We start from the raw sequence: 13,855 nt of genomic DNA, 5'->3' as shown, positions 1-13,855 counted from the left end.
TTTTAAAAGTTTTAAATTCATTTTTATTTAGGGAAAGAGGAGAGAGAGAGAGAGAGAGAGAGAGAGAGAGAGAGAGAGAGAGAGAGAGAGAGAGAGAGAGCACTGGAGATGTATCCCATTCGGTAGAATGCTTGCCTAGCATACACAAAGTTCTAAATTCAGCTCTCAACACAGCATAGTCTGGGCACGTTGGCACACACCTGCAATCCTAAGCAGGACAGTCAGAAGTTCAAGGTCACCTAGGCTACGCAGTGAGTCTAAAACTAGCCTGGGATACATGAGACCCTGTTTCAGAAGACAAAAATTGAAAAGACTCTTAAGGGGCGACATGGTACCATTTATGATTCCTGGACTTCAGGAACTCACAGCAGCGTTTGCAGTGTGTTTCCTCCCATGTGAAACAAGGACCGTGAGGGGCTGGAGAGATGGCTCAGCCGTATTCCAAGCACCCAGGTTGTTTAGTGGCTGGGACGCTTAACTAAGTTAAATTTGCAGTGTCACGAGCAGTGCCAGGTACACACTAGAAGTCACCTGGACGTCAGCTACATAAAAGATGACCCCTTCAGCTAAGCAAGGAACTGTCATCCCAAATTCTCTGCACGGCGAACACGAACTACAATTCCCAGCACGCTGCGGGACTCACCATACTGTATAAAGCTCCAGAGAGAACTACGACTCCCAGAGTGCCCTGGGCCTACCCAGCTCCAGTCTGTGCCGGGTCAGAGTAGTCCAGCCTCACCGATACCCCGCAGGCCCGGAAGAGAGTGTCCACGGCTCCTACAAGCGAGCAAGGCGGGTGCTGCAGCCATGCTCCGCAGACTGGCCCGAGCCGCAGTCCCGGGGCTCAGGGTGCCCTGGGCGCGGTGGTCTGGGAACTGGGCGGGGGTCCCAGCTCAGGTGGTAGACCTGCGCAGCGACACAGTGACCCGGCCAGGGCCGGCCATGAGACGCGCCATGGCCGAGGCGCTCGTGGGAGATGACGATTACGGCGAAGACCCCACAGTCCGCGGTGAGCCGGGCGAGCAGGCCCGGGGTAGGGGTCCTCGCGGTGACCCCGGGGCGCTCTCCGTGGTGCTGAGAGGAGGACAGTGTGGACGCAGAATAATGGCTCACGTGGCATGTGAGGACGCGCCCACAGGCTAGTTGGTGCACCCTGCGCCCCTGGTCGTTCTCTGGGAGATCCTTGGTAATGCAGACTCCTGAGCTCCGCTTTGGACTTAGGGAGCCAGAATCTGCCTAATAACACCGGGTGATTTTTGGCCACTGTTACCCAAATGCCCAGATGGGTGTTGTCCAGTCTTGCAAAGAAAGGCTCTGAGGTGGCCCGTATCAGGAACAGGGAAGAACCAGGGGTTGAGAAGGTCTGACTGATGACTTGTGACTACTCTCCTGCATTCACTGACTGACTTCACAGAGACAAAACCAATCGAGCGAAGGTTTCTGGGCTCGCTGCACCTTCCCAGGGACAGAATTTCATAACCGGGGTTGATAGTCACTGTTAAAAGTGACTTCTAGTGTTGCTGGGGTGTGTACAGCTTTAAGGGATCCAGAGATAAACCAGAGATCACCACTTTGACCCCTGGAGGCCTGTTTGTGGGCCCAGAGATTACTGGGGTTGTTACCAGGAACTTCAAAGATGCTGAGCTACTCTGCTGAGCCGACACCTGGGGTGTAAACAGGTCCCCACATCAAGGCTGGGGGAGTGCTGGCCTTCTGGAGGCTGGGGAGGATGCCTTTCCAACCAGGGACTGGGAGGAGGAAAGAACAGAGCTCCCTGAAGGATGAGTGGAAGCGTCCAGGGTGCAGGTGGGGACACAGTCTAGATCACTCCAGCCCTGGATGCCATGCCACAGAGGGAAGCCACCATGGGCTTGAGACAGGCCTTTCACTCACCCACCAGCTGCACCCGTGATGCCCTGCCAGCTCCCCAGAGACTCTTCTTCCGTGGTGATGTGGAGAGGAAGTCTGCAGGGAAACCGCAGGGCCTCACCTGCCGGGGCTGATGGGAAAGGAAGAAAAACAGGTGTGAGGTTGGGTGGGAAACGGAGTTCAAACCACAAGAGAGTTTCGGTGGCCTGAGGCAGAGGACCGTGGCCCAGGAGGAGGTAACATGCAGAGGCCTGACAGAGGGGCCTCTGGACATGGCACGTGGTTACCAGCAGCACAGACCACAGGGAGGGGAGGTGGGCTCCAAGCCCTGCCATGGGCCGTAGGCTCTCACAGGAACACATGCACTTTTTAGGAGGAGGGGTTTAGGACAAGGTCTTGCTATGTAGCTCAGGCTGCTATCAAACTCAGCCATCCTCCTGCTTCAGCAGAGCCCTGGAACTACAAGTACAGACCATCACACCCCGTAACAAGTGCACCTTGAACTGTACCAGGGTACAGTGGCTCTGAGCAACTGTTGATAAGACATTCTCACCCCACCCTCCCTTCTCCCTTCCCAGAACTGCAGGAAAAGGCTGCAGAGCTGTTTGGGGTGGAGCGGACCCTGTTTGTGCCCACCAACACCATGGCCAACCTTATCTCTGGTGAGTGTCCACCCACCCTCTGAGCCGGGGTTTGCGGCTCTGGTGGATGCATTCTCACATTCCTGGGTTTCTTTCGGATGCAGCCAATGGAGCATCCTGGCAGATGGTAACAGGAGGGTGAGGTCTGCAAGTCTCTGCCACTCCCTAGCTCTTCCTCCTCCTCAGGCTTCTGAGGGGGCCTGGCCACTGCAGTGCCCTGGACTGCCTGTTCCCGGGGACGGCACTCCGTTATTCTTCCCTGCTGCAAGTGTTCTGCACTGGGGCACGGGGCTCTGATGCAGGTTGTTAATGCCCAGCATTTACAGCAAAGCCATCCCAGGGTCGTGTAGCACGCCAGCCTTTTCAACACATGGCAGTGAGGTATCTTGAGGGGTGTGCGTCCTAACTGATAGTCTGAGTTCACTGGGGCTCCAGCTCAGCCTGGCCACACTGAGCAGGGGCAGTGGAACCCTCTTGGACCCAGTTCCAAGTCCTGCCCTCCTCCCATCTATCTCAGTGATGGGTCACTGCCGGCGCCGGGGTTCCCAGGTCCTCCTTGGGCAAGAATGCCATCTCCACGTCTATGAGCAGGGCGGGGTGGCTCAGGTAAGGACCGGGCACCACTCCCTTGGGACTTTGGACATCCTCCAGCCAGCTGGGATGCCAAGGTAGGCACCTGCTTCCCAGGCACCAGGCTGGAACCACTAGGGAGGAAGGGGAGGGCACAGGGAAGCAAGAAAGGGAGATGGGAGGGAAGGTCTGGGCCCAGATTTGCTCCTCTGCCTTGGTGCCTTACTGCCCCCTAGTGGGCAGATGGAGCACTAGCACTCCAGAAAGAAGCCAAAGGAGGACATCTGAACAGAAAAGCAGGATGCTGCGTGCAGGTGCTCAGAGCAAAGGCTCTGGGTCCCAGAGGTGGCTCCTACTGCAGAGCAAACTTCCTACCTGGGGGTGCCGCTGGACCCACCTGATCCAGTGTCCTCTCCCACCTGCAGATTGCTGGGGTGCATTCCCACCCCCTCCCAGACATGCCCCATGGCACCCTGGACCTGAATGAGCTAGAGCGGGCACTCAGTCGGGGCTTCGGGAGCTCCTACCATCCAGTCTGCGAGCTTGTGTGTCTGGAGAACACACACAGCAGTGCCGGGGGCCGGGTGCTCCCCATCGACTACCTCCGCCAGGTAGGCTCCCACTCAGCCGGGCCCCAATGCCAGCGTACTCTTGACTTCCTGTGCCCCTGCACAGTCCCTATCCCTAGGGACAAATCCCCTCTGACACATGCTATGGGCACCCATCAGTGGTCTGACTGTCAGAGGGGAATGTGTTGGTCCAGGCTGAAATGGCATGGGGTTCATCACTCTGGCTTCAGGCTCTTGGTCTGTCTTGGGCACAGAAACATCACATGTGTGCAGCACAGGGTGACTTCTCAGGTCCCAAATACACAGAGCCACCAGGCTTCTGACTCGAGAGCCCTCATGGTTCCTCAAGATGCCCAGCTCGGGGGAATCCTGAGACATGTTCAGGGGTTAAGAAGAGTTGCTGCTCTTCCAGAGGACCTGAGTTTGGCTGCATCAAAACACCTGTAACTGCAGCTTCAGGGGACCCGGTACCCTCTTCTGGCCTCCATAGGCACACCACCACCCATGGCACACACCCACACACAAACACATAAAATAAAAAGAAATCTTGAGATGACTCAGTGGATAAAAGCAGTTGCTGCTCTTCCAGAAGACCTGAATTCAGTGCCCAGCACCCACACCAGACAACTCATGATGTTCTGTAACTCCAGCTCCTGGGGACTCCAGTGCCTCTGGTTTCCACAGGAGTTTGCACGCATGTACACATCCACGTGCAGACACATCCTAGACTAATTAATAATAAAAATAATAAAATACAAAATCTTTTTAAAAAATGATGCCAAGTCCAGATGCCCTCCCTACACCGGCCCCTCTGACCTCTGCCTGACCTTTGCCCCAGGTGCGCCTTCTGGCCCACACCTATGGAGCCCGGGTCCACCTGGACGGGGCGCGGTTGATGAATGCAGCCGTGGCTCTGCGTGTGCCCCCTGCCCGCCTTGTGGAGCACTGCGACTCTATATCCTTCTGTTTCTCCAAGGTAGGCTGACCTTCCAGAGGCAGGGCGGTGTGGGCACCCCTGAGGGTACAGTTGGACCCCTGAGCTCCGGGCCTTCCAGAGCCTGCCGGCCCTGCCGGCCCTGAACTGTGCAGCACGCACCCCTCCCCACCTCCAGGAGCCTTTCCTCTCTTCCCTTAGGGCCTCGGTGCCCCGGTGGGGGCTCTGGTAGGGGGATCCAAGGACTTCATTGAAGAAGCCTGGCGCCTCCGCAAAGCCCTGGGTGGAGGCATGCGCCAGGCTGGAGTACTGGCTGCGGCTGCCCTGGTGGGACTGGCTGAGGCAGAGGAGGTGCTGCCAAGGGACCATGAGAAGGCCCAGAGATTCGCTACAGGTGCCTGGACCAGCCCCCGCCCCGCCCCGCCCCCTTTGCTCCCTACCATCTGGGCCTAGATGTCCCCAGCAGCAGGACCAGGTCCCCAGCAGATCTGCACCCCCAAGCCTCTAGCAAGCTTCTAGGATGGGACCTGGGTCTTCTTGCCTCAGCAGGCCCTACTCCGTGGGCCACTCACATAGGGATGCACCCAGCTGAGTCAGGGGCCAAGACAGCGTGGAGCCTCCAATGTGGGTCTTCTGTGCATTTTCTAAATTTTCATAACAGTCCTTTGACGTCCCCACATCTGAGACCCAGAGAAGTAGAAAGCAGGATTCAACTCATGTTCCCAAATGCCACCTCAGGACTCAGGGTCTGCTTGCCCCCTGGGGGCAGCTCCGGTGGGGGCCCGGAGTTGGCCCGGGGCTGGGGTGTACTCACCACCGTGTCTGGCTCCAGGACTCCAGGACCTGGCATCACCCATTTGCTCTGTGGATCCTGCCGCCGTGGAGACCAACATGGTGCTGGTGCAGGTGGCCGGGCTGCCTCCTGGAGAGCTGTGCCAGCGCCTGCAGGCTGTGAGCGCCGAGGAGGTAGCTCGGACTGGCTGTGCCGTGAGCGTGCTGCTGTTCCCCTGGACGGAACACTCTGTGCGGACTGTGTGGCACCGAGACGTATCTGCTCAGGACACGGAACTGGTGCTGAGGAAGTGGGAGTTTGTACTGAGAGAGTTGATGCCCTGAGGTCGGGGAGCAGGAACCCTGTGCCCTGGCTAGGATTGAAGTGGGGAATAAGGGGCCCAAAACCATTAGCCTGGTGAAGGCCGGTCCTTCTGGGGGATGATGACACCACTCAGCCTCTGGTTTCCTCCAGCGACTCTCATGTGACGGCCTCATTCAGTCAGGAATAACCAGGCATAGGCTGGGATAAGATGTGGGTGAACATCAAGAGAAGGAAATGGTCAGGCAGTGGTGGCGTCCGCCTTTAATCCCAGCACTTGGGAAGCAGAGGCAGGTGGATCTCTGTGAGTTCGAAACCAGCCTGGTCTACAAAGCAAGTTACAGGACAGTTACACAGAGAAACCCTGTCTCAAAAAACCAAGAGAGAGAGAAAGAGAGAGAGAGAGAGAAACAGATCTTAGGGCTGAGACATGTATGGCTGCTGCCTGGTGTGCATGAGTCCCGAGTTCAATCCCCAGCATTGTATAAACAGGTGCGTTGACTCGCATCTGCAATCCTAGCATGCTGGAGGATTCAAGGTCGTTCTCAGCTACACAGACTTTGATGTGAGTCTGGGCTACATGAGACCCTATCTCCAAACAAACAGATCCTTACGTGATTGGCAGAGTTATCAGAGATGGACTGTAAAATAAAGTATTGAAGGAGCTGTGTTGGTTACCTTTATGTCCTGGTTAAATACATGACAGACGCAACAGGTTCGAGTTCCAGCACCCACACAGTGGCTCAACCATCTCTAACTCCAGTCCCAGGGGATCTGACACCCTCTTTTGGCCTCCACTGGCACCAGGCATGCATATAATACATATCCATACATGCACACAAAACACTCATACACAAAAAATAAAATGAAAAATAATTTCAGTATTGGAGCTGGAGAGATGGTTTAGCAGTTATGAGCATTGGCTGCTCCTTCAGAGGACCTGGGTTCGATTCCCATCACCTGCTTGGCTGCTCCCTACCATAACTCCAGTTCCAGGTGGAGATGGTTAAGAGGCTGCCATGGTGTGCAGGATGATGTGGTGGACAGTTTGGGCTGCAGCGATCACACCTGAAGAAGAGCAGGAGCTGCCGCAGGGGACTGTCTCTCCTCACCCCTCACAAGACTCCTGTGTTTGGGGCTCCCCAGGGCCCAGAGCTTTTCTCCTGTGTCTGAGGTGGTGGTAGAGCGTAAAGCAGTGCCTTCTCCTTTGATTTCCCATACTGCCTTCAGGAGACAGACACTATGCACTAACTAATCCACTGCTGGGGAAGGAACGTCCCCCGACAAGCTGGTACCTCAAGCCTGCAGGAATACCTCACGGGTTCTCAGTTTCTGGTCTTAGGAACTGAGGGGTTAGCTTAGGCTTGGTTTGAGCTTTCCTAATCAATGAATGCTCTGTGTGAGCCATCTGCCTCCATGGTGGCTTGTTGTACCCCCGGCCTTGTACCCGTCTGTCTGGGCAAGCCTCTTCTCACCCCAGCCTCAGTGCAGCTGGCTCCCAGTGCAGCTGGCTCCCAGTGCAGCTGGCTCCCAGTGCAGCTGGCTCCCCCTAGCACCAGCGACTGAGAGGCTGAGGCAGGACCTATGAGGCATTGTCTGCCTTTCCCTATGTATCCCCAGGTCAGTCCAGACTTGGTGTGTCAGAAAAGGACCTGAAGGGGAGGGACCGTTTTCCAGCCATCCGGAGGCTGCTGCTGTAATGTATGGATGCTGGCTGGGATGAAGTCTGCATCCAGGAAACACTGAATCCGTATGGTTCAGGCTCTGGTGACATCAGAGGACAAATGGCGGAGGAAAGGGGACAGCAGGGCATTTGCAGACAGTGGGTTCAGAGGTAGGGAGCCCTGTGCTGCTGGGGGGCCCCTGGCTGGGCCCACATTTGGCTGCAGGAACTGAGGCACACTCACATGGAGGGTGAGTCCCCTGCCTGTGAGGCCTGGCTGCCACAGCGGCTGGCTTTTGTCTCGTGGGCAAGCTCCTCACTTGTCTCTGCTCTCCGTGTGAGATACATGGTTCCACCGGAGCTGCTGTCGTCTGTTCGCGTCAGCTCTGAGCTGCTGACTCCTCCCAGGCAGCACTTGCCTACCTTTTCACCTGGGTCTCATCGCCCAGCTACCCAGTGAACCGTGAACCAAGACAAAACCCTTGGGCCAGTGACTAAGAAGACTGGTCCATCAGTGCAAAGGCCTCAGCTAGCTTCAGTAAGCCCTGTCTGGCCACATGCCCTTGTGCAGAGGCACACACCCGCAGGCAGCTGTGGAGGTCTTCACAGCCATTGTGTGGGTCTTCCCCAGTGTCACCTGGAAGCTTAAAGCCACCCACATTCAGTGGGCCCGGAATTCACAAACTGGCTTCCAGCAGACAGATACCTCAACAAATGTTCATGAAGCCAGCCAGGGAGAGGCTGTAACTTTCCTCCAGCTCCCGGTGAGCCAGCCCAGATCCTGCTCAGGCCCGAGACTCCTCTCCATCTCTGGAGCTAGGAAGAAGGCAGTTGAAGCTGCAGGATCTGACAAAGTGCACACATCGGTGATGACCAGAAACACACACTGGTGTGTGTCCACCCTTCTAACTCATGAGAAATGAGTATGTATTACCTATTTTGAAGAATTCTAAGCTGGCCCTGGTGATGTATACCAGAAATCTCAGCACCAGGGAGGCTGAGGCAGGAGGCATGAGTTGAGGCCTACGTAGTGAGGCTTTGTCCCTGTGCCCCTCCCCAAAATAATACACATCACAGAAAGAGAAAAATATATACATTGCAGCTGATTTATTCAGACACTTAGCAGTGCTCCTACATGGAATGGCAAAGATTAGAACACAAATTGGAAGGGAGGTCGCCATCAGTTCCAGACCTTTGCCCTCAGTAGGTCACATTAAACCCTACAAAGTACTCCCCTGCTCCCCAGGACCTTCCCATATCCTTAGAGGCAATCAAAAGTGACTTGGGGACACTGCTGGGACCAAGCCTTGACAAGGACTACCTTCCCTAGTGCATACCCCAAAGGAAGAGCCTGCACCAGAATCAGGGCTATTTGGGGATTTCAGGTACTGCACAGCCCCTAACCTAACAGCCATCCACTGTCCAGTCACGCAAACACAGGTCTGCCCCCTCTTACGTGGCCAGAGATGATTCAGTTCCCACCTATGTTGTCCCCAACAGGGAGTAGGCTGCAGGCAGCCTGTGAGCTGACCCATCCACACCTGCAGCCAAATCTAGCACAAGTAGAGATGCAGGCAACCAGGAGGCAGGCCAGGCATGGCCCCAGCTCACCCCAACTGTGGCCAGTCTCAGACAGCCTCCTGGTTGTTGCTGTAAAGAGGAAGTACCAGGCCAGCAGGGCAGCAGCCTGTACCAAGACAAGGACTGAGACGCGAAGGTCCACCCTGCCTGGAAGCACTCAAGTAAGTAACCCACTTGGTGGCTTGAAAACAAACCTAGACTGTACCCTCCCATTCAGCCCCAAGCCTCCTCCCATCAACCTCCCCTTGGGAGAGGGAACAAAACAGAACCCAGGTGTCGAACTGCAGTGACACCCGGATCTGCCATCTGTTCTCGGGTTTCTGGCCTCAGTCTCCCTCTCTGTGGCATAGGATGACTAGGGATAGAGAGGTAAGGAAGTGCTCAGGAAGCACTCAGGCAGCTCCTAGCACAGACTGGGACTGTCTCAGCTCCTGAGGGTTGGAGTGGTCTGCGCCCCCAGAGCAAGAGCATGCCCTGAGCACCCAGAACCCTGAGGCACCCCAGCAGACTGTGCCATGACTTGAGACGCTGGCTATCATCTGCCTTTCTCGTGTCCAGCTGAAGTGGAAAGAGTACTTCCCCAGCATGCCATCCCCAGGGCACCCTCCTAGTCAGGGTTCCAGCAAGGGCCAAGAGTGCACTTCCTTCTCCACACAGCCCGCCGCCTGGGACTCAGATGATCACGCAGTGGGGCATTCCTGGGCGTTGGCTCAGGCTGAGGAACCGGGCAGCTGTGAGCAGGAGGGCACCACTGAGCACCTCCAAGGCACAGGAGCCCCAGGCCAGGGCCAGTGACCAGCCGAAGCTGATGTTCACACTCTGCACGTGCTGCAGACCATACAGGCGGGCAGTCTCCACAAATGCCAGGTGTGAGTAGCTGATGTAGATGCTGACCCCTGCCAGGGTCAGGGCACCTGGGGAGAGAGGGGCAGCAAGATTGCTCCATGTGTCACCAGCAGACCCAACTTTAGGTCTCCACTCCCTCCTCACCAGCCCTTGGGCAGTGTGGTGGGGAGGGAGGGGAGGGGGGATTTATAACTGCCTGCAACAAAAGCCACAGGTTTGGTCTGTGGGAGCATGGGAAGCAGAACCTGACGCACTGTACTCTGGGAGAGGTAGGGATGTGGTGGGCATGCACACACAGTGGAATGGCCACACTCTCAGGCTCCCCAGGCGCCAATACAGCTGTTGTCTGTCGCCCACTACACCTGCAGCACCCAGCTCCCTGGAATGGCGACCTGTCCTCCAGCCTTAGCCCTCTTACAGCATGCCTCCCAGCTGGTCCCTGAAGCCTTGGCTGACAACTCCAGATCCATCTGCCTCTGCTCCTGCTATCCTGACTTGGGGGACCCCAGCCCCCAGCTCCTTTCCCTCTGAGGGCAGGAAAGCTGTGGCCAGCCTCCCCTAGAAGCTGCCTTCTAGTGTCTGTACTCCACCAGTGCCTCTACCAGTATTTGTACTTGAAGGAAAATGCAGAGGCTCCATGTCACTGTGGAGTTTCCACTTAGAATCCCAACCCCAGTACAGTTGGTAGCTTCCTGTGCCTTCTAATTGGATTTTGCACTCAGTCTCCTGGGTCAAGGCTATAGCAGATATTTTGATTACCCCGATTTCACTCTCCAGAGACCTGGGTCTGAACATCTGCCTGTCTCATTAGTCTGTGGCTGCGGTTCCCTCTGTCAGGTCCATCCCACTCCTAACAAAGGTCTCCTGAAGAGCCCAGTGTCCCCTGGAGGGAAGCAGGCTTGTCTGGAAGATCTCATCAGTGTAGTCATAGCCGTGAGAGTAGGACTGGCCTGAGCACAGACCAGCACAAACCTGGCCCAGAGGCTGCTGGGGACGGACCCACAGGGCCACCTACCCACTTTTGATGACCGCTCGCCTAGGGTGGCTGGAACAGACTGTACCAGAGGCACTCGAGGGGACCTGAGCATCAGTTTCCCTCTGGCTCTGGAAGCCTGCTGAAGTGGCCCTGAGGAGCCACCAGGGAGCTCTTGGCCTGGTGCTGTGGCTAGTCATAGCCTGGGACTAGGGGAGTAAGAGCCAAGGATAATACGGCCCTGCTTGCCCTGCTGCCTCGACCCCTCAGCTGGAAGGAGCGAGGAAGATGGGGTCAAGTCCCACATCTTCTTGCACTGTCTGCCCACAGAGCTGGTCCTGCAATTACCATGGAGACCCTGAAGTCTCCCGGGCCAAGAAGCTCCACGCTGGTGTTCCTGTGCATCCAGACCCCACCCAGAAGCCCTGGCCCTCAGCCAGCCCTAGGGTGTCTCTGCTGGGGAGCGGGGGCTCCCCAATGTTCAGAGGGGAATGGGGGCCAGGGTAGAGGTCAATGAGAGTCACAGACCCACTCCCAAGATCCGCAGTTCCAATATCCTCCAAGGGACCTCGACTTACCCCCTAGCAAGAAGTAGCAGCCAGTGAGGAGCAGCAGAGGAACACTCCGGGACAGGGAGCTGAGCAAGCCGCAGACCCAGCCACACACGATGAGGACGAGGCTCAGAGGCAGGACGACCATGACGGTGCGATGTAGCACTGTGGGAAGAGGATGCTCGGGGCAGGCAGAGGGGCGGGCCTCTAAGGAGCCAGAGATCCTTCATCTGTTCAAGTCACCAGCAGGGCTGAGCAGATGCCCATCTCCATAATAACACGAGACCCTTCCAGTGGCCACCCCTTTCTGGTACCGGCTTCCTGAGGCCAGGCTGAGAGAGGCTTTGCCAGTGCCCTCCCCATCCCACCCTCAGGCCTCTCAGGGGCAGTAGGTTGTCTATAGCCATCCAACTAGAAAATTGGCCAGTCCAAAAGGGGGATTTGTGGGCCCCGTGAGACTTAGTCATGCTCTGAGCTGGTTCACATCCTCAAAGGCAAGGAAAGCTCCATTGAAAAGGAACTGAGGTGTGAGGAGGACAGGGCAGGCTGGTATTCCAGCGTCTGAGGTCGGGGGCTATGATGGGAACACCCTTAGGTCCCTGAGGCCTCAGAAGCAGTTTGGTGGGCTGGAGTGAGGGGGCTGGGGTGCGTGGTTTGGTCCCAGACCTGCCTGAAGAATCAGAGGTAGCACTGTCTCGGGACTCACAGAGAAGGTGCTGTATCGAGGGGGATGCTTCCAAGCTCTCACTGGCAAACGGGTCAACCAGGGGCACACAGCTGTTCTTCCCTGAAATCAAGGTACAAATGGGGGCTGGGCAACAAGTGCCATAGCCTTGGGATCCTATGTAACTCCTGACTGAGCCCTGGCAGCTGGGCCCCAGCCTCTGGGGTTCGGGGTTCTTCCTCTGACCTCCATGGAGGCATCCAGACCTGGAGAGGCTGAGGAGGTACAAACCGCCAAGTTACTCAGAAGCACGGAGCAGAGCCATGGTCCACCTGACCTGTCATCTCCCGACGACACCGGAACGCTTTCCAGCCAGGCCCCAGAGGAAAGCTCTTCAGGACTTAAGGAAGCACAGCGCCAGCCACCCCCCCCCCCCACTTCCCACCCGTGGCCACGATGGCAGCACCCTGTCCTTGAGCTTCCTCACACCCTTCCACAGCACGCTGTCACCCAGCAATTTGAGGGGAGACTGATGGGGTTGGAACTCAGAGACTCCCTGAGGAGCAGACCAAGGTGCCACAGAGGCGTAGGAGGAGGGGGTTACAGGGCCGGAGGGCGGGGATAGAAGTGGGCCAGGTGGGAGGGGAGGGGGACTGGGGGGGTCTCGGGGTGCAGCTCACCTTCGCAGGTGCGCCAGAGCCCAGAGTGGGAGGAGAGCTGCTGCGCACCACCGGAGCCGCCAGGGTTCGCCACCTCCAGGATGTACCAGTAGTCGCTGGCCACCGCAGCTGCCAGCAGCGCGAAGCTGAGCAGGGCGCCCAGGGCTGCGCTCAGGAACAAGGCGGCCAGAAGGGCCATACTGGCAAGAGCCAGGCAGCAGCCGGGTAGGGATGCAGGGTCGAGCGGAAAGCAGAGCTACGGATGGCCTGCAGGGGGTGGCAGGGAGCTGGAGACAAGAGAACTGTGGGCTGGGGACAGTCAGGGTTCCGGACGGAACTGACCCAGGCTAATGAAGGCTTAGGCGGTGGGAGAGGTGGAAGACTCAGCAGGAGGGCATGGGAGGGGTGTGGAGGAGCAGGCTGGCTAGGAGGCGGGCAGGGGCGGGAGAGGCGCTGCCCTAGGTTCTTCAGCTACCGCTGCTTTCCTGCCACCGTGACTGGCCAAGTTCACCAAGGGGAAATCTAAGGTCCTGGCAGAGCTGGGGACAACAAAGCTGGGTTCAAGTCCCAATGTTGCCACAAACTGGTAGACACAAGCATGCCCACCCTGCTGGGTGGTGCTGGGAAGAGGACAGAGGTCAGTCCAGGACTGCCCCCAGGGGTTATACAGCAGCAGCCAGAGGCTGGACCACCGCACCAATCACCAATAGCTCCTAGAAGAATGGAGGGGTGTGTGTGTGTGGGGGGTGTAGACAGACTCAGGGTGTGACACATCTCAGCTTGGGGTCCTGGTTTTCATCAGTTCTGAGGATCAATGGGATACACTCCCTGCAGCAGGGGAAAAAAAGCATTGTTTCTGTGCAACTTGCTTAAAGGGCACACACAGGGCATTTACAGGGCATGCACTTACAGGGTATACACCTACAGGACATTTACAGAGCACACACCTACAGGGCACACATTCACAGGGCATGCACTTACAGGGTATACACCTACAGGACATTTACAGGGCACACACCTACAGGGCACACACTCACAGGGCACGCACTCACAGGGCATGCACCTATAGGACATTCACCTACAGGGCACACTCCTATGGGACACACAAAGACCTCTCAAGGACAGGAGTCAGATGTTAGCAGCAGGAGAGGCAAATGAGTGGCAAAGAGGCCTCAGTCAGGAGGAAGCCAGGCAGCTGCAGCCGGATGGACGGGGTTACATTCTGGAGAATGAGAGGGCTCC

The 13,855-nt window shown here is 57.0% G+C and overlaps 2 protein-coding genes and 1 long non-coding RNA gene across 5 annotated transcripts; 1 reads left to right on the top strand and 2 right to left on the bottom strand.

Moving 5' to 3' along the window:
- LOC143267057 (uncharacterized) lies at nt 1–5,531 on the bottom strand. 3 transcript variants are annotated; one of them, XR_013041999.1, is made up of 3 exons: nt 5,398–5,531; nt 5,156–5,263; nt 1–4,664 (listed from the first exon to the last, which is right to left on the bottom strand). It is a non-coding gene; the product is annotated as an uncharacterized LOC143267057 (long non-coding RNA). The 3 variants fall into 3 exon arrangements; XR_013042000.1 differs by having other exon boundaries at nt 1–4,377; XR_013041998.1 differs by having other exon boundaries at nt 1–5,263.
- On the top strand, nt 808–6,342 carry LOC102905936 (uncharacterized). Its single transcript, XM_006990263.4, has 7 exons — nt 808–1,009; nt 2,448–2,531; nt 3,028–3,116; nt 3,506–3,691; nt 4,488–4,625; nt 4,785–4,977; nt 5,416–6,342. Exons 1-7 carry the CDS (start codon nt 808–810, stop codon nt 5,697–5,699), a joined length of 1,176 nt encoding a protein of 391 aa, XP_006990325.1. The 3' UTR covers nt 5,700–6,342.
- A 2,089-nt stretch (nt 6,343–8,431) lies between these two features.
- On the bottom strand, nt 8,432–13,552 carry Tmem235 (transmembrane protein 235). Its single transcript, XM_006990262.3, has 4 exons — nt 12,635–13,552; nt 11,997–12,077; nt 11,318–11,455; nt 8,432–9,834 (listed from the first exon to the last, which is right to left on the bottom strand). Exons 1-4 carry the CDS (start codon nt 12,810–12,812, stop codon nt 9,593–9,595), a joined length of 639 nt encoding a protein of 212 aa, XP_006990324.1. The 5' UTR covers nt 12,813–13,552; the 3' UTR covers nt 8,432–9,592.
- Between the last annotated feature and the right edge of the window lie 303 nt (nt 13,553–13,855).

The sequence above is a fragment of the Peromyscus maniculatus genome, chromosome 8 (genome assembly GCF_049852395.1).
Source record: "Peromyscus maniculatus bairdii isolate BWxNUB_F1_BW_parent chromosome 8, HU_Pman_BW_mat_3.1, whole genome shotgun sequence".
NCBI lineage: Eukaryota > Metazoa > Chordata > Mammalia > Rodentia > Cricetidae > Peromyscus > Peromyscus maniculatus.
This window is presented reverse-complemented; position numbering and strand designations above follow the sequence as displayed.

Excerpts from the sequence above, each read along its gene's own strand:
- LOC102905936 (XM_006990263.4), top strand. The coding sequence starts at position 808 with ATGCTCCGCAGACTGGCCCGAGCCGCAGTCCCGGGGCTCAGGGTGCCC. Across the intron at positions 2,532-3,027 it reads CATGGCCAACCTTATCTCTG|TGATGGGTCACTGCCGGCGC; the intron begins GTGAGTGTCCAC and ends CATCTATCTCAG. Across the intron at positions 4,626-4,784 it reads TATCCTTCTGTTTCTCCAAG|GGCCTCGGTGCCCCGGTGGG; the intron begins GTAGGCTGACCT and ends CTCTTCCCTTAG.
- Tmem235 (XM_006990262.3), bottom strand. The coding sequence starts at position 12,812 with ATGGCCCTTCTGGCCGCCTTGTTCCTGAGCGCAGCCCTGGGCGCCCTG. Across the intron at positions 11,456-11,996 it reads CTCGATACAGCACCTTCTCT|TGCTACATCGCACCGTCATG; the intron begins GTGAGTCCCGAG and ends CTCTTCCCACAG. Across the intron at positions 9,835-11,317 it reads CTGCTACTTCTTGCTAGGGG|GTGCCCTGACCCTGGCAGGG; the intron begins GTAAGTCGAGGT and ends CTCTCTCCCCAG.